Source organism: Atractosteus spatula, chromosome 26 (assembly GCF_055471065.1).
Source record: "Atractosteus spatula isolate fAtrSpa1 chromosome 26, fAtrSpa1.hap1, whole genome shotgun sequence".
NCBI classification, from domain to species: domain Eukaryota; kingdom Metazoa; phylum Chordata; class Actinopteri; order Semionotiformes; family Lepisosteidae; genus Atractosteus; species Atractosteus spatula.
This window is the reverse complement of record NC_142731.1, coordinates 483,809-509,932: the sequence shown is the minus strand read 5'-3', so window position 1 is coordinate 509,932 and position 26,124 is coordinate 483,809. Positions and strand designations below refer to the sequence as shown.

General features: G+C 48.3%; 1 protein-coding gene across 1 annotated transcript; it reads right to left on the bottom strand.

Annotated features, from left to right (window-relative positions):
• Positions 1-5,113: 5,113 nt before the first annotated feature.
• Positions 5,114-25,165, bottom strand: eftud2 (elongation factor Tu GTP binding domain containing 2). Its single transcript, XM_088906479.1, has 28 exons — positions 25,044-25,165; positions 23,679-23,791; positions 23,345-23,507; positions 22,579-22,657; positions 22,177-22,252; positions 21,774-21,839; positions 21,219-21,254; positions 20,728-20,818; positions 19,949-20,031; positions 19,585-19,751; positions 19,113-19,237; positions 18,743-18,806; positions 18,180-18,270; positions 17,704-17,839; positions 17,237-17,364; positions 15,725-15,918; positions 15,377-15,488; positions 13,292-13,432; positions 12,822-12,923; positions 12,423-12,505; positions 11,891-11,977; positions 11,273-11,399; positions 10,764-10,851; positions 10,386-10,504; positions 9,755-9,849; positions 8,096-8,249; positions 6,610-6,717; positions 5,114-6,187 (listed from the first exon to the last, which is right to left on the bottom strand). Exons 2-28 carry the CDS (start codon positions 23,778-23,780, stop codon positions 6,092-6,094), a joined length of 2,913 nt encoding a protein of 970 aa, XP_088762605.1. The 5' UTR covers positions 23,781-23,791; positions 25,044-25,165; the 3' UTR covers positions 5,114-6,091.
• Between the last annotated feature and the right edge of the window lie 959 nt (positions 25,166-26,124).

Genomic DNA, 26,124 nt, shown 5'->3' with positions numbered 1-26,124 from the left:
ATTATATCGTACTTATTATTCATATCTCATTTTCACAAATACACATTTCTTGGCTGTAACGCCAGTAAAAGGTTTGAGTTTGCTGTCGCCACTCTTCACCTGCAGAGGAGAGTACTGTATTGAGGTAATATCTGTGTCCGAGGCCGTTTGAATTAATCCGAACTGACTCACGTACGCGAGCTTCGTAGTGCAAACCCACCTCTGTTCAGGGAGTTCGGTTCGGCTCGGCTCGGCTCGTCACACAGGGGGTCTCTTGCGAATCATATCGCCGCGGAGTTGGCATTCCTGCACCACACCAGTGTCACTTTAACACTGCCGTATCTGGGAATTCGGAGGACACGCACACTGAAGAACATGCAGACTCCACACAGAAAAGTGCCGGGGTGGTTTGCTGGGGGTCTGAGCTCCTCTTTTGGAGGCCAGATTTGTGCTGGACATTGTAGGGCTTGTGAACACGTCAGGTGACTGGACGGCTCACATGGTCACGGAATTATCACGCCTCTCACCCCTTCCTGGAGAACTGAGAGCACGGCACCGGACCAAGGGTGATAAAGAGGAGTATTAAAACTGTTCTTAAAAACATGACTATTACAAATCTCTAAAATGTTTTAAAAACACATAAATTGGGGATTATCAGATTTGATTTTTGTTCCCATTTTTAGTGCACTTCACTTCTAACTTTTTGTTTAGGAAAAGTAAACAATTAGGAAAATGTAAAATAAAGCTGTCAACTACTTAACACATTTGACATTAAAATAATGTAAAAACACAGACACCTTTTTTCATGCACTTGACATGTACACTCTATGACTGCTGTCCATTGTTATTCCAAACGATAATTACAGACGATCTCTATCCCTCTCTGTTACTGTATGGCAAGCAGTTTGAAGGCGAAACATTAAAGCTAAAAGTAACCAATTTGTCTTGGAGGCTCACAGATGTTCGATTCTCATTAACCCCTAGCAGAAAATCATTTACAAATTTTGATGTTAGTTTCCCAGAGGTGAGCGCTGTCTCAAAAGCCCTACAAGTTCTCTGCGCTTGATATGAAGGCACAAGACTGACGTTTGTCTTCCGATTTGTCTTTTCAATCTCCAGAACAAGCTTGTGTTTTGTCAGGCAGCCTGTCACTACAGGGCTGGAACCTCAAAAGGAAGCAGCCCATAAAACTGATCTGACTGTGAACTTGCTTACATGGGCAAATTCAAAGCCACGGCCCTATCCTCTCTCGTTAGATCCTCTCTCGTTAGGAAGGCATGGTCCCAGGCTGTTCCCCAGTCAGACTGATTTAGCACTGTGCCCTTGTCCTTAATGCAGAGAGTCATGTCACCCCGGATTGCGACCTTGTCAGAAATCAGGGCCTCTGGGCAGATCAGGACTCATTAGTTCTGTAAGGAGGCTCCGGGGAGGATCAGAAGACTCAGAAGGCAGGGCTGGTTGCTCAGTCAGACCCCAAAGTCAGACTAAGATCCAGTCTGACACCCTAAAAACAAAGGCAAGCTTTAACAAACACCCAATAACCTTTCCACTGTCCCTGTGGTGCAAAATTTACTCCACTAAAATCTGGAGTCTGGGAAATGTATTATGGACTAAGAGAAAGGTGCAATTAAAAATAGTCACATTAACCTTTTAACTAAGCAACAGAATTAAAAATTAAAGTCCCTCTTTTATATCTTGGAAGTTATTGAAAGTGGAATAACTGTACACCCTTGCCTGAAACCAGAGCCAAGGCTGTCATCAAAGTGAACTTGTTCAGCAGTCTGTTTGCAAGGACAGTGCTCAGTGTGCACAGCTCACATACTGGTCAGCTCTGTCTCAGACAGCTTCACCCATTGAGGTGTTTATAAAAAGAGCAATCGAATGGAAATGAATCTGCACAAACCTTCTCCCAGGTGATTCTGCTCTAATTCTTAGTTTCTGGACAACAGGGATCTGTGTTGGAGCTGGGAAGGGAGAATAGAGGAGCCATTACAAGTGAGAGAAATTTCACATTGTGAAATTGTGCACACCAATCATTGCACGTTTCTGCACAAAAGCGTGATTCACATCCACTTGAGCTCCAGCACGCTAATGGCAGAAAGACATCGACCTCGGAAGCCTCCCGTCTGCGGTTCTCGTGGCTGATTCTCACAAGTTTCGAACACGCTCCCCAGTGGTTTCCACCTGTGTCCTCTGCCTCCTGTTTCGCTGCCGACTCGGGACCTCAGTGACACAGACTCTGAGTCAGGAGAGCCACAGCAGCCTGATCCTGGCAGCGACTGTCCCTGGCTATATATAGCAAAGGTCCACAGATTGCACTCGCAGCTCCAGGCTCCGTTCAGCTCTGCTTGCACTGCTGCGATCAGCATGGCTGCCCAGAGCCACATGTGGGCAACAGAGAGATGGGAAGCAAAATGGCAACCCCCCTCCCTCCACAGATCACACAAAAACAGATCAACGCCAGGAGCGCATACTCCACAGCTCTCCCTTCCACTCCTCCCTCTGTCTGTGCTCCGGCTTCTCTGCCAAACACAAACGGGCCTCCTGCCTCTCCACCAAGTGGAGACACATCATCCTGCTCAGGCCCCAGCACAGAGCACAGAGACAGAATTCAATCAACACAGCAGCCCCCCCCCCCCACACTGCTCACTGTCCTTGATCCTCACACTCAGCTCACTTGCTGTTCCCCTATAAAAGCTGCCTGCAAGCCTGGGTGTGGATGGGCAGTAACCTTCAGTTTGCACTGCAATATTTGTAGGCAATTCTGTCCATTATGTTTCACTCCGTATTCCCCGTTTATGAATGTGTTTCTCAGCCCAAACACTATATCACAAACCCAAGGACACAATCACACCTTGATAACTCAACCTCGCTCTTGTATGAAGGGAAAGCCAATCTCTTCACCTCAGTAAAATTCTAACACTATCGCACTCGCGCGAGCTGAAATTGCTTGTACAGTAATATTGTACCCATCGTGTGTCACCTTGGATAAGGCTCAGCTAATTCAATTGCATAACAACTCCCGAGTCTCCTCCGCCCCACCCTTGTCAGCTCACCACCACAGGGAGTTCTGGAAGAGTCAGCAAGTGCCTGACCTTCTGCTTGATCGTTTCTTACCAGCACGCCAAGGTCATGACCTTAGTCTGGAACTCTCTGCGCTCCTGTAAACTTGTTTTCAGATCTATAAAATGACTTGCTTTGAGTCTGCTATAAAATGTTAATTGATCATATTTAATTATCAAATCTGGGTGGTCCGATCTGGCCCTACAAGGAGAAACATAGCAGCTTTTTAGGGGACCAGCTTTTCACAGGTGTTCAATGTGGTACAGAAGCCCGGTTATCAGGACCTGAGGACAGATCTTGGGCCGGTCGCTCAGGCTGTGTCTGCCTGCGGATAAACTGTCACTCATGATGACAGAAACCCTACAGCTGGAAAGTCAGAGATATCCGTCTTCTTTTTTTTGAATTAGTTTCATGTAAGACAACTGGTAATGTTTCTAGCAATTTTTTGTATCGGCACAATTTAACTAACAACAGGCATGTGTGAAGGTCTATGATCCAGATCTGAGAGACTGTTCCTGGGTCAGCCGCTTCATTGCTTCATGGAGGTGGAGTGCAATCGACTGACCGCTCCTGCGAGAGTAAGGACAAGGGCTCCATGGTTGCCAGATGGGCACAGTCCATCCTCACTTCCTCGCCAAACAAATCCCAGTACTGCTTTAAAGCCAAGCTATAGTGAGGACCGGTGGTGGCTAGGCCTTGCTCTTGAATATGAAGGACAGTACAGAGTCTCCAGCTGCCTAAATGTGTTTTTGAAAATGGAAGACATAAATGACAATTTAGAAGCCAAAGAGGCTTCTCTCGCAGGCTTACTCACACAGCAAGACTCCCTCTTCCAGGCTTCCGGGCAGCGTGTGGGAACAACGAGTCCACGTCTCCTCTGGGAAACAAGTCCACAGCCCCCTCAGGTCACACGGCAGGTCAGTATCCTGAGGGGCTTCAGCAGTGTACAGTACGGGCCCGTCCCTGCGGACGAGGAGCAGAGGCCCTGGACGTGCAGCTCCAGAGCCTGTCTGCTGCGGAAATGAGTCTTTTTTAAATCCTCCTGCTCCTGGGAAGAAGCACATAGGCCAGAGGTTTGCAGCTGTGCAATCTCAAAACATCTGGATATTACAGAAGGATATTGTAATTGGAAAGATATCCCGAAGACCACCAATGCTCCGTTTTCTGAATCCTTTCCTGGTTTTCAGTATTCACTCCCTACAAAGCTTCCACATCTTTTTACTGACCTTGCAATTACGACACTTCCATTATATAAGTATTTTCACCCTCTTTGTTAAGGAAACTAAAAATCCATTCAGGTGCAAACGAGTAGATTGAAAGATCCCAAATGAGTGAATCAGTCTCTGTGTAAACAAAGTTTAACCCCTGAGTAAAATTAATTTGTCTCTAAATTCCTTCAGTTAGGAGTTAATCTCTTCTTTTTCTAACCTCTTCTTCTGGGTCTCAAGGGAGCCGGATCCCAGCAAATGGGTGCAGGGCAGGGCACATCACAGGGCACCCAATTGGAAATCTCCAATTCAATTTTAAGCCACAACTCACAGTATTATGACAACCAACCAAGAAGACCAAGGAGCTTTTGAAAAAGGTCAAGGACAAAGTGGTAGAGAAGCACAGATCAGGAAAAGGTTACTTACAGTATCTCTGAGTACAGATGAGTGGAAATGTCATACTACTGCAACTGTGAGCTTTCAGGGAGGGCTATGAGCCACCCAGGTCTCTGCTTAACCACTCCATTTCCAGAAGTTCCCTGTGCTTGAGATCATTACCGAAGCAGATCAAAACATTCCTCAAGTATACATGCACACATAGCTAATAACCGTTCCCTGACCTTGAACAAACCAGGCGTCCTTTTCTTGGACTGTGAGGATGTTTCGCTTGCCTTGGATCTGCTATTTCTACTAACAGGAGCCCCGAGTTCAGAGGCTCCAGCCACAGTCCTGTCATTTCCTGGGAAAGCCAGCCTGGGAAATGTCCAGACCGACTATAAACAGCCACGCTCAGCTCGATTCTGCGTTTACTTCCACTGATTGGACTTGGCTGACGGTTATGGGTGGAGAAAAAAAAAGGCGAGTTGAAAAACAGGCGGAGATTTTATTTAGACTTGTACAGCACGTCAGAAACCTGAAACAATACAAAATAGTAAAAACAACCACCTCCCAACATTTCTACAAACTTTGATTTCTTATATGTATACAAAAACAGACTATCGCACTGCATTGGAAACCTTCTCACAGTTCAGGGTGGCCTATATAAGGAATTAGCTAGAGAAAACAGGCAGGACTCTCACTGGACAGCAATCTGAACCACCTCAGATTTCATCAGCTGTACAAACTACTGATGAAGCTGAGACGCAATTTCAAACATCCAAAACGCGAACTCCAAGCAGGGAAAATCTCGGGATAGCTGGCTCATGCATGACTTGAAATGGATCCAAGGGCTGTGAATCAGGAGTCTTACTGGCTGCCCTAATCAGCTCCCATGATACTGAAGGCTGAAGTCACTGTCTGGTGCTGGAAAGGAGACAGAATACTGTCACTCTGCCACCGTGAACAGACTGGAACTATAGGAAAATCATGAAAGCTTTAACATTGGTCTAACTACAAGCTGAAGGTTTATCCAATTTCTTTGAAAAGTGACTTAAGAATTAGTCACCCTGGAACCGAGTCTTTCAATTCTTATTCAATACTGAAAACACATCTCAGCCGATGGGGGCCCGATGTTTTTCAGTGTTGATCATAACTGGTAAGGAACCTGAGAAATGCATTTTATTGACAAGATGTTCAGTATCATTCTGCTAAACAAATTCAGAGAAATCTACAGAAAGCTGGGAAGCGTCAGGGCGCGAGCTGTGAGGAGATGGGAGCTGTCATGTCTGCGGCCGCAGCCCACAACAGAAAGTGAGGAGCTGCCGGCAGGCCCAGCACACCCAGCACACCCTCGCAGGACGTCCCACGGGACAGCTGGCGGAGGTGAGCTCTCGGCCACGGGACGGGGCGCACGCGTGCTCCTCCGGCGCTCGGGGCAGAAAGGGTCCCGACGCCCCGAGCCATTACATGGGATAGTTGAGCACCACATCCTGCTTGGCCAGCTCCAGCAACATGGGGTCGTCGAAGAACTTGCTGATGCTGACGTCCTCGCTCAGGCCCTGCGGAGAGAGGAGCAGCCGTCACCTTGCAGAGCCGCGCCACGCCTCCCGGACAATCAGACCCCTTCTCTGTGTAAGCAACACTCTACCCCCCGAGCAAACAACCACAAATGAGCTCTACAAAATTAATTTCACACAGAGGGCGCCATTGCTTAGATCTACAGACACACATACTGAGATCACAGTGGTCTGCAGCGAAAACCTGGATCAGATAACCGAGTCCGGACTGAACCCCGCGAGGGGACTTTCCATGAGCTCATGAGTTTCTTCCGCACACGGGGAACAGCTCTTCAGATGTCCTCCGAGGCTCAGCCCGAATTCCATTAGATTAACAGAGGGCGACCTCGGCCGGCACGAGAGGGAAAGGATTGTGAACGAGGGAGAGGAGGAGTGGGGGGGGGGCGGTCTCTCCTATCGCTCACCTTGCGCCGACGGGTCTTGATCATGAATTCACGGGCCAGGTGAGGGGCAGGCTGGGGCTCCAGGGGCCGGATCACAATGCTTTTATCCAAGGGGTCGCCGGGCACAATCTGAGACACAGAGAAAAACACAGATGACTGGTAACAGAGCTGTGCACAGATGACAGACAGCTCCATGCCCATTGTCAAAGTAACCTGTCCCTCAGAGGACATGAAAACATGTTCTTGGCACCAAGGTGAAAAATAACCTTTACAGCAGCACATGAACTTTATCTGCTCGTCAGTCAAACACTGATCTACAAGACCATGACATTTCTTTCACAGCCTACCAGCAGATTCAGATATTTTTTCTCACTTCTGTAGGGTGTTTCAGATTTCAAACCCCTCTTGTAAGATTTGCCCAGAAGCCATTTGTCCAGGGATCCACGTCTTCATAGTAAAGTGCAGCAGAGTTTAAAGATGCCAAGCAAGAAAAGGGCATTTCGTGCCGCAAACATTTTGTAACAAGTACTTTTGAGTGAATTGGTTCTGTCGAAGCGATTTGGTAAAAAACAACAATACCTATCAGCAAATCATACCAGCCTTCCAAATCAGATGCTCATGATAATCATAAATAAAGATGAATTGCAAAGTTGTAGTCAGACATGTCAATGACAGAAGGCTGACAGAGTGGACAGTGGCCTGGGCTCAGCGGGTGAGAGCAGCCGTCTGACTGTCTTCTCACTCAAGCACGGGGAAAACAGCACCACTGTGCTCAGAGCTCTGCTTCCCGCCACTACAGGAAACAGTGGGGAAACCTTTTGCAAATCTTCAACCATTGTTACAAACGGCCCCAGCGTGACACAGGAGGGCAAAGGCGACGCTCAGAGGAAATAGAGCCGTCAGCACCCAGAAGTGCCCCCAGGCAGAGAAGCTTGCCAACACAGCGGAGATATTAATATACCCAGCAGGAGTCGCTTATCCAGCATCACGTCAATTCAGTCCACTTTGGACCAGAGGCATGATCGCATGGGTCAGCAGCCTGTGCACCTCACCCTCGAGCGCACAGGTGCGTCCCCACAGAGGGGAGAACGCAACCCCACAGTGCTCTCACACAACCACCAAGGGTGAGAGCCACACTCAAAACTGGGGATCCACGCACCTTTGCCCAGTGTCTCCTGGTCTCTAAAGATGCCTCTGTTTTTTATATTTAGAAGAGCCAGTCGCGTGCTCTTCAGGCTTTGGCTCGTGGTTATGAACCCTGTGACCGCACACGGGAGAAGGAGGAAGTGCGGGCACATCTCTCTGACCCTCCCACCTTCGAGCCTCTCGTCACAGGCAGCACAGCCCCACCCTGCAGGGTGAGTGCCAACTGGAGGAGAGGGGTGTACCTCACAGACAGCACTGCAGGCACCACAGGGGTGCCAATGCCCGAGAGAGGCCTGCTGTCTAACCCAAACACCTAACCGGCAGACCTGTCTAACCGGCCCGCACCCCCCAGGTGTCCTACCTGCCAGTGGTGGAAGACGGACAGCGCGAAGGCCTGGCCCTGGGTGTGGGTGCGCAGGTCCGTCTCGAAGCCAAAGGAGTCGATGGCTGGGATGAAGGCCTTGATGGTGTAGAGGGGGGAGCCAGGGATCGGCGCGTCCTGGGTCACGTGACCTCTGTACACCCACACACCGAGAAAGGAAACAGCGTCAGACACACGAGAACAAGACGTCACCAAGCCTGCGCAGTCTCGCACGCCTGGCCAGTGACAGTGCAGAGCAGGAGAACCACACAATGCTTTTACAGTCTGCTTCTGGCTTGCAAAGAAGAGATAAACAGGCATCTTATAAGGCGCCTTTGCTGTCAAGACATCTCAAAGTGTTGTACAGTGGAGGTAACATCAACAGTACACAAGCAGAACATGTTAAAAATAAATATGAGCACTTCTGCACTTCTGTTAGGAAGCTTTTTAAAACAGACTGGGAGAACAGTACAGTCTTGGAGAAAGTATTTCACAGGCTAGGCCGATTTCTGTATAGCCTTGTGTATTGCGGCATGTCATGGGAACACAGTAAAGCAGAATTTAAAGAGCTGTCAGAATGGAACATAACAGCTCAGCAAATCTTTACGATAGGAAGGAGCCTGATTGTTTAGTGTTTTGTAGGTCAGGAGAAGGACTTTGAAGACAATCCTATATGACACCAGAAGCTGATGCAGGAATCTTAAAGATATTCATGCCAAATCCCTCAACCTCATACACAGCTGACCTCGAACACTCGTAATCACAGGGGCTCACAGTTTAAGCAGCTGAACACACCGAAACCAGACAGAACCGACAGAAACGTCAGCAAGCAGTACAGTAGCCCAACATAGTTTAGCTGATTCTAGGACAGAACAGTGCAGGACTGCCCAGTCTTGGTACTGGAGGCCCAGCATCCATGGCAGGATGGGGACAGGACAGCCCTGAAATGGGCAGCACATGGACAAAACTTCACAGGTGAAGGAAGAACACTTTTGTAATATTTATCATTCTCAAATGAACTAGGGTAAGGAAGAACTTTATTTTGTTCCTGGGTAGCTGATCTAACCTTCAAGCCACTGATGACCAGGGTAAAGATATCCAAGAAGTGCATTTTTATAGGTATTCTCAGGCTGCTGCCATGCCTGCTGATGAACAATAAGGACAGTGTGCCCCCTCTGTGCACCAGCTGTAATAGAACATTGCTGTCAATACACGTGTTTTCTCAAGTGGAACACAATCAAGAATATAAGCCAGTGCTATCCAGTACAGTACAGCCAGGTCATCTACAGTTTTGTGATGGGGCTCAAGTAAGTGCTGCTGTTACCCTGACAGGACTCTGTTATTTGCACCATGAAATGCGATGCTGTGCTTCGGACTGAAGGGAGGTGATGGACAATGACGTTCATACAGAACAGCCCAGAGCCCAGATAGCACAAGACCAAGGAGTGTGAATCAGCTTGCAGGCTGAAATACACATTTAGATAAATCTAATCACAAGTGTCCCTTCCTTTTTCCGATCGCAGCAGAAATAGACACGTTGGTTCTCTGCCCAAACCAGAGGACAGTTACTGAATGACCGGCGGGGGATGCGCTACATTAAATTAGCAACTAACTCCATAGTGGGAGAGGTGAAAACAGTTGCCTATTGCAAATGATTACCTCCTGCGGGCCAGGACGGTGTACACAGCGGACACACAGTCGGCTGGGGCCTGCACCTCCACAAAGTAGTAGGGCTCCATCAGTCGAGGGGTAGCCTGGGAGGAGAGAGAGGATGGAGGTGGCTGGATCAGATATCGGCAAATTATAATTACACAGCCCTGCTACAGTGAAACAACCAGCCTCAACACACAGAATAAAACATCAAGCACAAACCAGAGCAGCACCAGCACCTTCAGATGTGCTGGATTGGTGCAGTACTTCCTGCATCAGTCACCAAGAAGGCTGAGGAACAAAACTCTGGCAGAAACCTACAGAATAACACCTTTTCTGCAGAGGTACACATTATCACACTGCAGATCAATGCCATTTTTAATTTCAATGTGCCCTGTTCAAGGTGCACAATATCAAATTGTGCTTATTTTCTTAAAAATGTCTTGGCAATAGATCTTGAATAAAACCACGATCGACATTAATATCAACAGTGGTCCCCATCATTCTGTAAACCTGAAGTTTCCTAACTGAAGACTCCAACAATAAGGAAAGGGCATGCTGGGCAGGCGCGGGAGGGAAGGGCATGCTGGGCAGCGCTGACAGAAGGCTGACGGAGACGAGGAGTGCTTGCTGGCTGTACCATGAGGAAGGCCGAGTACACCACCCGGCGCGCCGTGGGGATGATCTGCCCTCCTCCCCGGTGCAGCGGCTCCTGAGCGATCACCGCGTCCAGGATCTTGAACTTTACGTTGCGAATGGCTGAGGAAGACAACAACAGGAGGTGAAGGCCAGCAGATCTGAGGAATAACAAGGTTTTAGGGAGATCACTTGCTTTTTACCGAAGTCTCGATATTGGCTTGACAACTGAACCAACAACCGCAAAGAACTGTGTGCACTGTAACACCCGAGTCCACACAGGCTGCAAGGGGGACTCTGTCCTGCATGCCTGGCACAACCACACGGTCTGTAGAGGAGACAAAGCAGCAGACAGACAGGGCAGCAGAGGGACTGTACTCACGCTCATCACACAACGGCCCCTCCCTGGTGCCCCACTGGAAGCCCTGGACGATGCTGTCCTTCACTGAGCCCAGCAAGGCCTTGTCCACCTGCACAGAGACAAACACAGGCATGCATTCTCTTGTACCAGCAGTAGAAAACCAAACGCTGTCAAAAGACGTTCATGAACTCTATTCACATGCAATAAGACTCTTGGAAAAACATCAAGGCTGAGAGGCATTAATACCAAGGTAAGACAGGGTATAAGTGCAGAATGCCTTTCAGCCACCTGTTTACAAACTGATTTGAGAAGCTCTTCCTGCCACTTTAACAAAGTTCCATAAATCCCTTCCTCTGAGTTTTGAGTCCCTGTGATTGAGAACTAAGCACCAGTAGCAGGATTCTAGGGCCTTTCATGTGCAGACAACAGGGGAGTTCACTATTTTAGATCAATATCAATTTTAGTCCTGAGCAATGATGCAGAGCCACACGCAGCTGTAATGCAGCCCTGTTGAGGTAAAGTATCCTCACCTCTGATGGGAGAGTATCATCTACCAGGATGTTGGGTCCTGTGGCATCAGGCCCAAATGCCCAGATGGAACGGGCAGCCAGCAGATCCCAGTCATACTTGGTCTGGAAGAACTCTCCAAGCTTCTTTCTGGAGAAAATACACCAGAACATGTCAGCAGAACAGCAGGACAGACTTGCTCTCCTGATCGCTCAGGTGAGCCTATCGCATGACCACATACGGCCACATGATTCATAATAGGTTCGCTTATTAATGGTGGTCGGCAATTGGCAGGCTCTTCAGACAGGTCTCAAGGAAAGAGCAGAACTGATGTTGACTCCCAGAAAATGTTATATAGACAAAACAGCATGCTGCAGATTAGTTCTGTTGTACTCCTGCTAAAAGCATAATACACTGTTATCATCTACTTGAATGAAATGCCCAGCACACAGAGACAAGACAAACACTACAGTATGGGGCAGCATGGCTTGGTTTATTGTTTGCTGTTGAAAGCTTTATGGCAAAAACACATATGTGAGGCTTTGCAAAGCATTCCTATGTGTTCAGCGAGAGTGCTCACTGTTGTAACTGACGGACCTGAACATGAAGCAACAAAGATACCACATTTTTATTCCAGTTACCTGTTCCAGGAGATCTGTACAACTTCATTCTCAATGTCTTCTGCCAACCCCTTCTCCAGGGGTTCTGCAATCATTGTGATCTTGTTCCTACGGGGTGGAAAATAAAACAATAAAACTGTTTTAAAACTCATTCTCTGCTCAACAGTCTCGTAGCAGAAGGCACAGTGTACATCTTTCACTCCCAGGTGATTTCTTCTCTCAAACTTTAAACTATTAAAAGAAACAGTTCTCATCTCAAGCTGCACAGTTTTTGTGGTTATTTATGTGGTTTCTGAAGTATTTTCTTAAACAGCTTCATCCCGCTGTTACAAAAAACATTTAGAATTTCTTCTTATGAGAGGTAGAGTTAGCAGGGTATGAGCAGGACTCAGAAGTGAAAGAACACAAAAACAAAATATTCAAGCAGCTAAAATCAATATTATTTTAAGAAACAGGCATAAGTCTAAAAGCAGTTAAAACCCTTATTATTACTTCAGCGGGTTATTGTACCAAAGGCTACAGTGGGTCTAAATGATGAGAGTAAGACGCTCACTTTTTGTTTGGCGTTTCAGCAAAACACTTCAGGGACGATGTCTCCACCACAGTCTCACAGAAGGTCACTACAGGGTCAGCCACCTGTTTGACAGGACAGTAATATAACAGTGCACTCCCAGCCTCCCTCACCTAATACAGGTCAGTCCTGCCCAGCTGCCCCACAGGCCCTCTTTTTTAACCCCAAAGCCACAGCGACTCCCACTCTGACTTCAGAGCGAGGCATCACACAGCCTGGCCAACCCACCCCACTGACTCTGCTTAAGGACAGAAACCCCACCGAGTCTCCACACAAGCTCTCTGCCTGACCCACTGCCCCCACACACAGCTTCTTCAGACCAGTACCGCTCAGCCCAGCCAGTGCGCTTCCTCTGTCAGGGCTGTAGGGAGCGCCACTTGCCTTGATGTCAATCTCAGAGTACATCTTGCGCAGGTCATGCATCACGCAGTCCAGGTACAGCTCCCCCGTGCCCAGGATCACGTGCTCCCCGGACTCCTCCACCTGTGGGACGCCAAGAGGTCACACAGCAGCACGGACCCACAGGAGCCGCAGGACATTTCACTGCTCCCCCAGCGACAGGACCCGCACTTTCACAACAAGCACCTTGCACAGCAGGATGCTGCGTCTGCAGGCACAGCCCTGACTACATGAGCCAGACAAAACGTGCTTTCCTGACACACCCAGCTGCCAGAAGCCAGTTACATTCTGACAGGTGGAACTGCCACAGTGCCCTCCAGGAGACCAGGCACCTCTGGTCCCAGTACTTCATTAAAACAAACTGTTTGTGTCTGGGAGTGTCCTGGGGAGTGCAGCAGGAATCGAGCCTGCACGCTGCACGGAGGGCCAGAGATCTGCAGAGCAGCGGGTACCTTGGTGGTGAGCGAGGGATAGCTTTTGTTGACCTTCCTCAGGCCATCCAGCATTTTGGGCAGCTCAGAGGGATTGACGGGCTCCACGGCAATTTTAATCACAGAGGCGGTGTTGAACTTCAGCGGCCTAAAGATCTGAGCCTGAGGGAAGAGCGAGAGCAGATTAAAGAGGGACCTTCGACAGCTCCAGTGCTGCCCTCCATGGAGAAGTCTGATGTAGGCAAGAGCAGGGAATCACAGCTGCTAAAGGGCACCAAGTTAATTAAAGACAGGAGATGCTGAGATTGAAAAAAATAATCTATGAATAAAATTTAGATGAAGATGTGATGTAAAAAAAGAATGTGGCATAAATGTGGGTGACCAATAAAAAAGGAAAAAAATATTGGAATAAATTGTTAAAAGCAGAGCATTTTAAAGCATTTGCAAGGAGCCACTTGGAAAACTTGACCACAGTATTCAGTATCACAGTCACCGTGTTATAGAAAACATAGTGGGAACATGGATAATAATTCCTTTTGATACAAATTAATGAATATTCCCACTACACTAGGAAGACACTCTTGGAGCATTTTGTCCCTCCACTTCACCACATCTTTCAGCATCATAAATCCAAAATGTGAGTATATAGCTTTATTAAACCTTGGCTATATTGGGTTCTATATTTATGAACCTTGCATTGTTAATAAAATGTGAACCAGTTAATAATAAGGAGCATAAACACTCATTGAGAGCCAAAAACAAAGTTTCAAAGAGAATTTCTACTCCACAGTCCCGGATGCTGCTACTGTCTTGGCTGAGGAAAGATGTCCAGAGGTACAGTAGCTCGAGTCAATATTTAGTTTTCTACTCAATACCCACAGCTTGCAAAAGAAAATAGTAAAACAGATCAGGGAATTTTGAATAAAACCGGAGTCGGCAATGACTCATGAAAATTCAAAAGACACTGATGCTGCAGATTTGTGTAATGAGTGTCGGTCTTCAAAACAACTTAACGAACATTCCACTCCAGAGGAAGTTCTTAAGGAAAATAAACTCAATATTCCAACATTTTATAGCTCTATGCATTATTTTAACTTGGTTAACAGCCAAAGAATATGGGACAGCAGGTCTGGGGTGGAAGAGTGAAGAGCAGGGCATGGAGTGTATGAGGGAGGGTGAGAGAGAGTGTGGAGTGTGGAGGGTGAGAGAGTGTGTGGTGTGTGGAGGGTGAGAGAGAGTGATGTGTGAGAGTGTGTGGTGTGTGGAGGGTGTGAGAGTGTGTGGTGTGTGGAGGGTGTGAGAGTGTGTGGTGTGTGGAGGGTGAGAGAGAGTGTGGAGTGTGGAGGGTGAGAGAGAGTGTGGTGTGTGGAGGGTGAGAGAGAGTGTGGAGTGTGGAGGGTGAGAGAGAGTGTGGTGTTTGGAGGGTGAGAGAGAGTGTGGAGTGTGGAGGGTGAGAGAGAGTGTGGTGTGTGGAGGGTGAGAGAGAGTGATGTGTGAGAGTGTGTGGTGTGTGGAGGGTGTGAGAGTGTGTGGTGTGTGGAGGGTGAGAGAGAGTGATGTGTGAGAGTGTGTGGTGTGTGGAGGGTGTGAGAGTGTGTGGTGTGTGGAGGGTGTGAGAGTGTGTGGTGTGTGGAGGGTGTGAGAGTGTGTGGTGTGTGGAGGGTGAGAGAGAGTGATGTGTGAGAGTGTGTGGTGTGTGGAGGGTGAGAGAGAGTGATGTGTGAGAGTGTGTGGTGTGTGGAGGGTGTGAGAGTGTGTGGTGTGTGGAGGGTGTGAGAGTGTGTGGTGTGTGGAGGGTGAGAGAGAGTGATGTGTGAGAGTGTGTGGTGTGTGGAGGGTGTGAGAGTGTGTGGTGTGTGGAGGGTGTGAGAGAGTGATGTGTGAGAGTGTGTGGAGGGTGAGAGAGAGTGTGGAGTGTGGAGGGTGAGAGAGAGTGTGGAGTGTGGAGGGTGAGAGAGAGTGATGTGTGAGAGTGTGTGGAGGGTGAGAGAGAGTGTGGAGTGTGGAGGGTGAGAGAGAGTGTGGTGTGAGAGTGTGTGGTGTGTGGAGGGTGAGAGAGAGTGTGGTGTGTGGAGGGTGAGAGAGGCGTCAGCGGGGTGGTCTCACATCCTCATTGCCGCGGGGCTCCGTGATGGTGGCAGTCTTGACGATGGGCTGGTCGCAGCCCTCGATCAGCAACCAGTTCCCCGCTGGCACCCGATTGACCTCTATCTGGTACCTGGGCAGGGAGAGAGGGCACACAGCTGGAGGAGTCTTGTCCTGACTTCGACTTCCTTAAACACAGCTGGATCCTGTAAGCAATTAATCCAGTTTTGCAGAACACTTGAAAGACATGCATGTTGGCGGCACAGTGGTGGGCACTGCTGCCTCAAAGCTCCAGGGCTCTTGGATTCGACCCCAGAGCCATGCTGGAGTCCCAGCTGTGCCTTTCAAGTAGCGGCTCTGGAGCATCACCTGGCCACAGAGATCCAGAGTCGCCCTACGGTGCAGATCTGAGAGTCCTCCTCGTCCTCCAAGGTGTAGTTCTCCCCCAGGACCTTCACCGGCTGCCCCGCGTGGATGGTACCGCTAAGCACCCTCCCAAAGGCGTGGAACTGGACCCCGTCCTCCGTGCTGTACATCTTCGTGGTGTGACACATGAGAGGGCCCTGCCGACACAGCACAGACACCCTGTAACACACTGCGTCCCAGCGCCCCTCACAGCTCAGACACCCTGTAACACACTGCGTCCCAGCGCCCCTCACAGCTCAGACACCCTGTAACACACTGCGTCCCAGCGCCCCTCACAGCTCAGACACCCTGTAACACACTGCGTCCCAGCGCCCCTCACAGCTCAGACACCCTGTAACACACTGCGTCCCAGCGCCCCTCACAGCTCAGACACCCTGTAACACACTGCGTCCCAGCGCCCCTCACAGCTCAGACACCCTGTAACACACTGCGTCCCAGCGCCCCTCACAGCTCAGACACCCTGTAACACACTGCGTCCCAGCGCCCCTCACAGCTCAGACACCCTGTAACACACTGCGTCCCAGAGCCCCTCACAGCTCAGACACCCTGTAACACACTGCGTCCCAGCGCCCCTCACAGCTCAGACACCCTGTAACGCACTGCGTCCCAGCGCCCCTCACAGCTCAGACACCCTGTAACGCACTGCGTCCCAGCGCCCCTCACAGCTCAGACACCCTGTAACGCACTGCGTCCCAGCGCCCCTCACAGCTCAGACACCCTGTAACGCACTGCGTCCCAGCGCCCCTCACAGCTCAGACACCCTGTAACGCACTGCGTCCCAGCGCCCCTCACAGCACAGACACCCTGTAACGCACTGCGTCCCAGCGCCCCTCACAGCTCAGACACCCTGTAACGCACTGCGTCCCAGCGCCCCTCACAGCTCAGACACCCTGTAACGCACTGCGTCCCAGAGCCCCTCACAGCTCAGACACCCTGTAACGCACTGCGTCCCAGCGCCCCTCACAGCTCAGACACCCTGTAACGCACTGCGTCCCAGCGCCCCTCACAGCTCAGACACCCTGTAACGCACTGCGTCCCAGCGCCCCTCACAGCTCAGACACCCTGTAACGCACTGCGTCCCAGAGCCCCTCACAGCTCAGACACCCTGTAACGCACTACGTCCCAGAGCCCCTCACAGCTCAGACACCCTGTAACACACTGCGTCCCGGAGCCCCTCACAGCTCAGACACCCTGTAACACACTGCGTCCCAGCGCCCCTCACAGCTCAGACACCCTGTAACACACTGCGTCCCAGCGCCCCTCACAGCACAGACACCCTGTAACACACTGCGTCCCAGAGCCCCTCACAGCTCAGACACCCTGTAACGCACTGCGTCCCGGCACCAGTCCAGACCCCTCACTGCACAGACATGATCACAGTCTGACACGCCTCAATTGCTCCATAATCACACTTTATAACTCTCTCAGGCGCCCAGTTTATTCCACCGCACTTACGTCAGGGTCACACTCTGCCATAGCCTCCCCCAGGTCAGAGTCCAGGCCCCCAGTGTAGCTGTGCTCAATCTTGTTTTTGGCGCCACCCTGTGGTGAAGGGATGTGCTGCACACACATGTCCACAAAGCCTAGCACAGGAAGAGAACAAGAAAAACTTACGACGGGCAAATTACAGATCATGCCAAAATGCATATGTCAATTCTTTTAATAGAACTTTACAAAAAAACACAGACATTTAAACACAAAATACATTAAATTCAGTCACAATCTACAAACTCGGGACTTCAAAACACAGCTCTGTTTTAAAGTAAAAGAGAACCGCTGCACTAACACTGACAGTTCAGAATGAATATGGCACCAGCAGGGGGAGGGGGGGGTCAGTGCACCAGCACCAGCAGGTGGAGGGGGCGGGGGGTCGGAGAACCATCATCAGCAGGGGGAGGGGGCGGGGGGTCAGAGCGCCGTACCTGTGAACTCCCCGAAGAAGCGGTTGCAGACGAGGCGCAGCAGCGGCCGGATGTTGAGCTTCAGCTCCTCCTTGGTCAGGTGGATCCCCAGCTCGTCCAGCACCCGGGGCAGAGAGGTGTCCACGTCGCCCACCACCTGCCGCAGGAGCACCGTTACAGCAGACAGCCAGGACGCCTGTCTAGCTGACATGCTATCTTCAGCTTCAAGCTGCTTGATAATAGCATCAGCACTAGCAATTCTGAAGGCTGAATCCTGGAAGTATTATGGACATCAGCACTTTTCACATGGACCAGGAGCAGACATGTGCATCAAAGCCGAGGAAGACTAGAAGCACACCTGAAGGGCAACCCGCTGCAGAATGAGGTTTTCATTCTCACCCCCCAAAAAAACACAAGACCTCCATCTTCAGGCAGGATCCAGTACTGCAAGAGCGAAACAGCACAATCCCCCCCCATCCCCAGCAGTGTGCTCTCACCTGAGACAGTATTTTATACAGTGGCTCCAGTACAAACTCCACAAAGCTGCGCTGAGAGTTGCTGCTGGGAGCTTTCTTGGTGAACCTCCTCCTGAAGAGCACGAAATACAGATCAGTGAAACAGAAGGCACATTGACTGTGAGCCTGTGAATGTTCCTCAAGGCCCCGAGCTCTCTCAACTGCTACCAATTTAATCGAGAAAGACACGCAACTATGCAAAAATAGTCAGGATTACTGACTCATCAAAAACAAAAAAGGAGAAATAGCCAGTCATCATCTTTCCTTGTAAGGCTGAGGCTTACTCAAAGGCCAAACAATGTTACTTCTAACTTGAAATGCTGGGCAGCGATTTAAATACAAAAAGACTCATAGCTTTGTAGTAGTAATGTGGAGATTGGACTTCTAAGATCACAGTTAGACTCCTCAGTTAATTGCAAACAGTCTCATTTCTCTGTGCATCCAAGGAGAACCCATTCGGCTGCAGTCTGCTCCGGGCCGTGCAGTTCCCATCACCCAGACCACCGCCTACAAACAGGATGTGAGGACCAGCTGTTTGCACTCACGTTTTGGGATTGAAGTAAACGTCCCCCCAGAGCCTCTTGGCGAACTCTGTGTAGTTGATATCCCCTTGAAACAAAAAACAAGAAACAGATAAGCTCAGCAGCTGAGCAGCAGGACTGGGAGAAGAGCAATTCAACGTGGACAACAGTCACACATCCCTTCCATCTTTACACAGCCAACAGCACGTTACAGCCTCAGGCCACTGGCAAAATAGTCTTATTATAAAACCATGGCATGAAGCCTCAGCTTTCACGTAAGTGCAGGAAAGCATATGACACATGAGGATGTGAGAGCTGATGACCCTGTGGCCCAGAGATCTGGGGTCACTGGCCTGAGCTCCGCAGGCAGTGGGGGTGGAAAAGTGTGGCTCACCGTAGGTGTCGGCGTAGATCTTGGCGAAAGAGCCCAGCGTGAAGCAGATGCTGTACTGTGAGCTGGCGAAACACACGTTGCCCAGCAGTGGGGACACCATTAGGTTCTCATCAGTGGTGTACATGCTGAGACAGGGGAGAAAACAATCAAATCATTTAAAAAAAAAAACAAGCTTTCATGTGCGTCAGCAAAAAACAGATTACTTGAAAAATCAGACTGAATTTGGTAGAATTGCATTTTTAACTCCTTGTGCTCCAACAATGGAGTTAAGCCTAGGTGCACTGTTTACCAGGTAGTAACTAAAAATCAGGATTTAAAAAAAAAAGTATTTTCTCTTCTCCACCCCATTTTACAAGCCACCTAGCCCTAGGAGAGTACAGCTGTGTCAGCGTGGCTGACTGCACCCAGGCCGGGGGGGAGAAAACAGGAGAGCCGCAGGCTGCCCTCCGGGAGCCGGGTTCAGTGGCCGCACCTCAGCAGGCCGTTGACCTCGTCCACGATGTGCCTCAGCTTGTAGTAGGCGTCGGTGGGCGGCAGCTTGAGCTCCACTATGAGCCGGTCGATCTTGTTGATACAGACGGTGACGGCCAGGCGCTCCTGCACGGCGTGCTTGATCAGCCGCTCCGTGTTCAGCATCACCTGCACAGCGAGCACACAGAGTCTTGCTGAAAGGGCCGTCATAGCCGGGATTCCAACAGCAGCAGAGAGAACATGGATAAGATCTAACGCAATGCGCACAAATAACCTTTAACTACTGTTTTTTTCTTATTACTTTCATGTCGGCACATCCTGCATGAAAATATAGTAACAGAAACTATCCTGGGCAGATGACTCACTCCTTCTGCAGCATCAATAAAGAGCACGATGCCATCGGAGATGCGGATTCCTGAGGTCACTTCATCAGAGAAGTTCACATGGCCTGGAACAGGGAGAGATCACATATTCAAGACATCAGAAACAAAGTCGCAGGGCTTGTCTCAAACAAACTGAGCGGCTGAATTATTAAGATGACATCCTGGGAATACTGAAGAACTGTCTGGACTGGATTAATGAATCGACTGCTTTAGTTCGTTCTAATACTGAACGCCAGCCTGTCCAGGGTACCAGGACTCAAAGGACTGAAAAAACGTACTGGATCACAGTGACAGGATTCCCACACAGGTTCTGTGCAGTATCTCAGTATCTATGGAGCAATTTCTGAACTTTATCTTGAAAAAATGCAATAAAATTTACTAATTGGAGAACAAAGGTGAGATCCACATGCTAAACAGCTTTAGATGAATGAATACTAATAAGGATAACAATTGTAAATGCCTAATAATAAATGCTTTGAAAATAATTAATCAAATCAACAAATCAACAGGTGCTGTAGTCCTAAAACCTAATGTTTTAAAATGGAATATGCCATGCCTGTGTTCCCAGACTTGTAGTTAGCATGAGCAGTTTCAAGGTGCAGAAGACAAGTAGAGCTACATGGCTCAAACATCAGATGACTACTCACACCAATACTATTGTACAATAGTACAATAATAGGATCTGATAAATGTATCTGTGGTTACAGGCAGTTTCACCCCATGCCTGAGCCCAATCTCTCCCATCTGGCTCCCAGGTGTACCTGGAGTGTCCATGATGTTGAACAGGTAGGACTTGCCCCTGGAGTCTGGCAGCACCATTGTGACCGGAGTGCTCTTGATGCCCACTCCTCTCTACAGAAACAAACCCGCACACAGGATCAACGTCCCACAGATTCCACCAACTGTCCTCTTTCCGGCAGGCAAGCTAGGGCCTGGCAATTTATCAACAGCATCAACATTCCAGTTTATGAAGCCTGAAAACTGAACAGCACCTAAAAGACGCTACATAAGTACAATATTGATTAACTTGACTAAGTGTTCAATAGAGCTCAAAATCTGGTGAAAAGTTGTGTAGTTGATCAACTGAGCCTTAACAGAAAATGTTTAACCCTCCTGCACAAGTATAAAACTACTCACGATTTAGAGCAACTAGGAAAATCGTAGTATCTACACACTACCCAGAACTCTGCATGCAGTATGATTTTCCATTCCTAAATGGAAAGGATGGAATTCGTACAGGTTTTCTCCTTACCTCCTGTTCTGTGAAGAGGATGTCAGTGTACCGAAGCTGCAACAGAGAAAATAATAATTATTCCTGTAAAAATAGGTGAAAATGGTGACGACTCTGTGTACAATCACCTCCTACGTTAAGGATGTCATTTAAGGACTTGGCAATAAGGGTGTATAAAATAAACACAGGTCATGAGACATACTGCAATTTTCCAACATTTATCTATTTTCTAATCTATCCAATACAGGGTCATGGGGGAGTTGGAGCCTCATCGTGAGAAGCAATAGCCGCAAGACGGGGCAAGCCTGCACAGGATGCCAGGATCATCGCTGGCAGAGAGACACACTCACACCAGGCCAGTTTGCCAGAAGCCAATTAACCTGCCAGCATGTCGACTGTGGGAGGAAACCCTCACAAACACAGGGGAAACATGCAAACTCCACACAGAAAGCACCCCAGGAAATGAACCCAAGGCCCCAGTGCTGCAAGGCAGCAATGCTAAAAAATTAAAATATTAATGAGAAAGTAAATAAAAGCGAATCTCTATAAGCCTCCCACTTGTGTCTGAATACTCACATCCATGTCATCGCGCTTGCGGATCTCGGGGTGCGTCTGCTCGATGAGACAGTCCACGAAGCAGGTCTGGGGACACAGACAGCAGGCCATCACACACCAGCACTGGCCAGTCCCGCCAGGGCACTCTCACTCCCCACACGGAGCTCGGAAACGTGCCTGAGCCTTGTGCTCCATAACCAATGAATTACTGTGGACCTCGGCCAAGTCTTAAATCACGACCTGATTATACTACTGCAAAGGTGAAAAACAAGCTTGAAATGCTGCATATAGAAGCACGTATCCTTCAGAAAGATGGACTCTATTCAGCATGTTGCTCACTGATGCAGACGAGTTACAGGTAAACTGCATTTCCCTGAGGACCTTGCCCATCAGGAGGGAAACTGCCAACCAACATTAGACTTACTTTGCCATGATGCAGGTGTCCGCAAAGTGTGACATTTCGGATCAGCTCTGGACTGTCCATCAGATCGGCTAGAAACCTGCACAAAGGAAGATGAGGAACTGAAATGTTTAGCCTTCAACAGAGCTACAAGGGGAATTCAGACAGAGGGACTTAAAACTCTCACAAGCAATGACAATGTCAACCCAGAGGACTACTTTAGCAGGAAACGAGGATTCAGGAACAAGTGAAAAATACGACACTTCGTTACACGAAGTGTGGTGGGAGTCTGGAATCAGCTGCCAGACTGCTGGAGCAGAGGCTAGACTTCCTCAGCACAATAAGCATTCATGTTCATTCGACTGCCATTACACAAGACCAGAGCCTGTTGACCTGAATGAAACTGGTGTAATCTGAGAGACTCACTCCATGTCATATACGGTGGAGGGCAGTTCCTGCTCCATCAGCGTGAACTTCTTTGTCCTGACAGGTTTAATGATGGGCTCTAGGGGGAAGGAGAGAAGAGGAAATTCACAGTTCAAGTAACTTGTTAATCAATGCTTTCCTACACACGCACAAAGTACATAATCTTTATTACTCCATTTCCAGAATTGTTCTAAAAAGAAACTGCATAATTAAATGACAGACATTCTCATTTATGAGTGCTTAACAATAATAAAAAATGTTCAGAGGCAGAAAATCAAAACGGGAGACTAAATTACTAGACATAAAAGTGCTTTACATTAGCCAATTTATCAGTAAATGAATTAATCTAAAGGTTATAACATACATCTCTGAATCTCACACAGGCCGTTCAAGTCACAAAATTACGTTAACCTGGACCCCTCTGTGCACAAATTCACAGGTGCTCTTTCTCCCATTTCTGTAAGAGCTACATTCCAACTCACAGCAAAACCAGATGTAATTCACCTCACACCGCTTTTTCAAGCTGCAGTGCAGAAAAAGGAAATAAAAAACAATGTTGCCATCTTAAAGCAGGGACGGAAATTATTTTGGTATGTCTGAAAACCTTACAACCTACAAGCGAAATCAGAAATGGTCGAATTTTGGATTCTTTAATAATATGAAGCGATTTCAACAGACTGCAATGGAAACCCGTCAGAAGGGAACGCTTGCTCAGTGAGAGAGGCCACTGCGAACACAGAGCGACAGCACCGCAGCGGCCCCTGACCTGTGAGCGGCTGTGTGTCCTCCTCCTGGACAATGGTCTCCACCTCGGGGCCGTACACCTCCTCCGCCGTCGGGTAGTACTTCTTGTCCTCGTGCAGCACCACCTCCATCCCGGGGGTCTCCTCGTCGGGGTCGGCCGGCTCCTCGTCGTCGTCCTCGTCGGCCTGGGCGGACAGACGGACAGATGGACAAGATGAGCGCAGCGGAGAACCCGCGCCGCCGGACATTAGGAAAAAACACAGGGGCGTGCCACACTCTGTGCCTCTGCTCAAGCGCCGCATTCCTCCATCTCCTCCGGGCACAGAGCAGAGCAGGAGCAGCAGCTAGCCTGTTACCTCCTCCGCATCTCGCTCGTCCCTGTCCAAGTCGTCGTCATCGTCAGAGTCCAGCTCTGGGCCGATGTAGTTCCCAAACTCGTCATACAGGTCGGTCTCCATGCTGGAACAATCTGTGGGAGGAAAAAATCAATCAAAAGCCCTAAGTGGGCTCAGAAATACACTGCCCTGGTTCTACTTCATAGCCAAATTCACACGTGGAAAAGTCAAAGAAAAAAGCACAACAAACAAACAAAGACCATTCCTCGGAGTGGTGGCTCTGTGGCTCAGGATCTGCGCCTGTGGCTGAAAGGTTGCCAGTTCAAATCCCACGGCTGGCAGAAGAATCCTACTCTGCTGTATAAATGGCTGACCCTGCGCTCTGACCCCAAGCTTCTCTCCCTGTCTGTGTCTGTTTCTCATGGAGAGCAAGCTGGGGTATGCAAAAAGATGAATTCCTAATGCAAGAAATTGTATATAGCTAATAAAGTGATCTTATCTGCACTTGGAAAATAGTTGTTTGCTTAATTCACAGTATCATTGCATCAAATCTGATTTATAGTAATAATTACTATTCTTAATCCCAGAACTCTAAACTATTTTCAATGAAACCCCAACGTGCATGGGGTGTTTGAAATCACCCATAAAATTCACAAATGGAACCACTCTCTAAACTTTATTTTTTCGCCAGTTTCTAACGGATTAGGGGTGTCTCAGAACACCAGGACCGTCTGCAGTTGCTGTAAAGGTCTGGCCGGTTTATTAAGATTCTGCTTTCTCTTGAAGTTCAGTCACGTCTAACCAAACTGCGTCCCACAACGGTATGAAAGGTACGACAGAATGGGTCATTCCTGCTTTTCAGCTACAGGTTTACTGAACTGCTGCACATAAAGCTACAAGTGTAAACAACCTTCATCCTAAACACGGACCTTCCACCTTCTTTATTTTCTATTACCAGAGCATTTCTTGTCTGACTTCACACCAGAACTCCAGCTTGACTGTAGGGATAGTAAACTATTATCCTTTTATTTTTGCACTTTAACATATAGACCAAAAAAAATGTTAAATGTGCAAAAGAATTGAGCTCCCCATTGAATGTCTGTAAAGCTGATCTTAAAGAGGTTTGGTACTGAACAACGTGGCTAATTTGGGAACCAATTTTAAAAATCTGATGCTAATCGGGAACTATTACAGTAACTCCATTTGCCTGGACGACGTGTGCATCATTAACAAACTTTAGATGAAAATGCGTTTATTATATGTTCATTCAAATGTCTGAAAACTATCAGTCGGTAATGATTTGCCGCTTTCCCTCAACATTTGTGTTAAACGCGAGTCGTCGACTTGTTCTTACTACGGACATCTTTAAAATAACTGTAACCTCACCTTCGTATACACGTTGTTTAAGACAGTACTGCCTTTATTTTCGCCAATGTTTCTTCAATCCGGTGCGTGTTGCTCTCAATGCGTTTCACTTGCGCCCTCACCCGCTGCGACGAGCAGAGAGGAAGGACCCTGCGCGGAGTAAATGACGTAAGAAGATCATGGCGGCCACTGAACTGCCTGTTCAAAAATACTTTTATACAACTTTAATGTTATTTTATTTTTCGATGTTTTCATATCCATTAAATTAAAAACATAAAATAATTATATGTGAAACTTTATATGTCAGAATTCATCCAGTAATAAATACTGTAATTAGCTAAAATAGGTGAACCTGTCAAGCAAAATATTAACGGGCAAAAAAAGATTTTAGTATTGCAAAAGAGTGTTAACTTATTAACATCTTATTATATTAACTATATATGTTGGAGTTTATTAGCTTGTTAACAAAAAATACTTTGTTCGGTTGCAGGTTGTTCATGTTCTTTTGTATTTCGTCTACTCACTTTAAGGATTAAATAGCGGCTCCCCGATTACTACTGAGAACACGATTAAATGGTCTAAGTGGCAGTTACATCATCACAAAGAAAAAGAGAAAATGCTGAACACCGCTTTTATGTCACTAATGAAAACTTCTAGGGCTCGACTTGGAACAGTGTGAGTAAAATTATAATCAAAGAACAAAAGAGTTATTTTACAGAATTAAGAATTCGAAGAGGCGATGGTGCAGTGGTGAGCATTATTCCCACTCTGCACTGCAGCCCTGGGTTTTAATTCCTGGGGCGCGATCTGCGTGGTGTTTCTATAATCACCCTTGGTCTGCGTGGGTGAAGAGGCCCGTCTGTGCTCTCCTGCAGTGCATTCATGTCCTCTGGATCACCGACTGGTGGCGTAAGCACAGAATAGTGTAAAAACCATAAGAAGTTAAGGGGTGGGCTGTCCAGCAGGCTGCCATGTTGGTCTGTGTCCAGACAAGAGCTCTTGCCCAGGCAAGACGGGAGGAGGAGGAGATAGGTCCATGATGACTTCTGTAGCTCACCACTGCGTGTGTTGGTGGTATAGTTGTGAGCATAGGTTTGATGTC

What these genes read in the sequence shown, in the direction of transcription:
- eftud2 (XM_088906479.1), bottom strand. Translation starts at nt 23,780, where the DNA reads ATGGAGACCGACCTGTATGACGAGTTTGGGAACTACATCGGCCCAGAG. An exon ending in GAGGTCAACGGCCTGCTGAG is followed by an intron (nt 19,238 to 19,584) that starts GTGCGGCCACTG and finishes CCCCTGTCTCAG; the next exon opens with CATGTACACCACTGATGAGA. An exon ending in GATCTACGCCGACACCTACG is followed by an intron (nt 18,807 to 19,112) that starts GTGAGCCACACT and finishes TTTTGTTTCAAG; the next exon opens with GGGATATCAACTACACAGAG.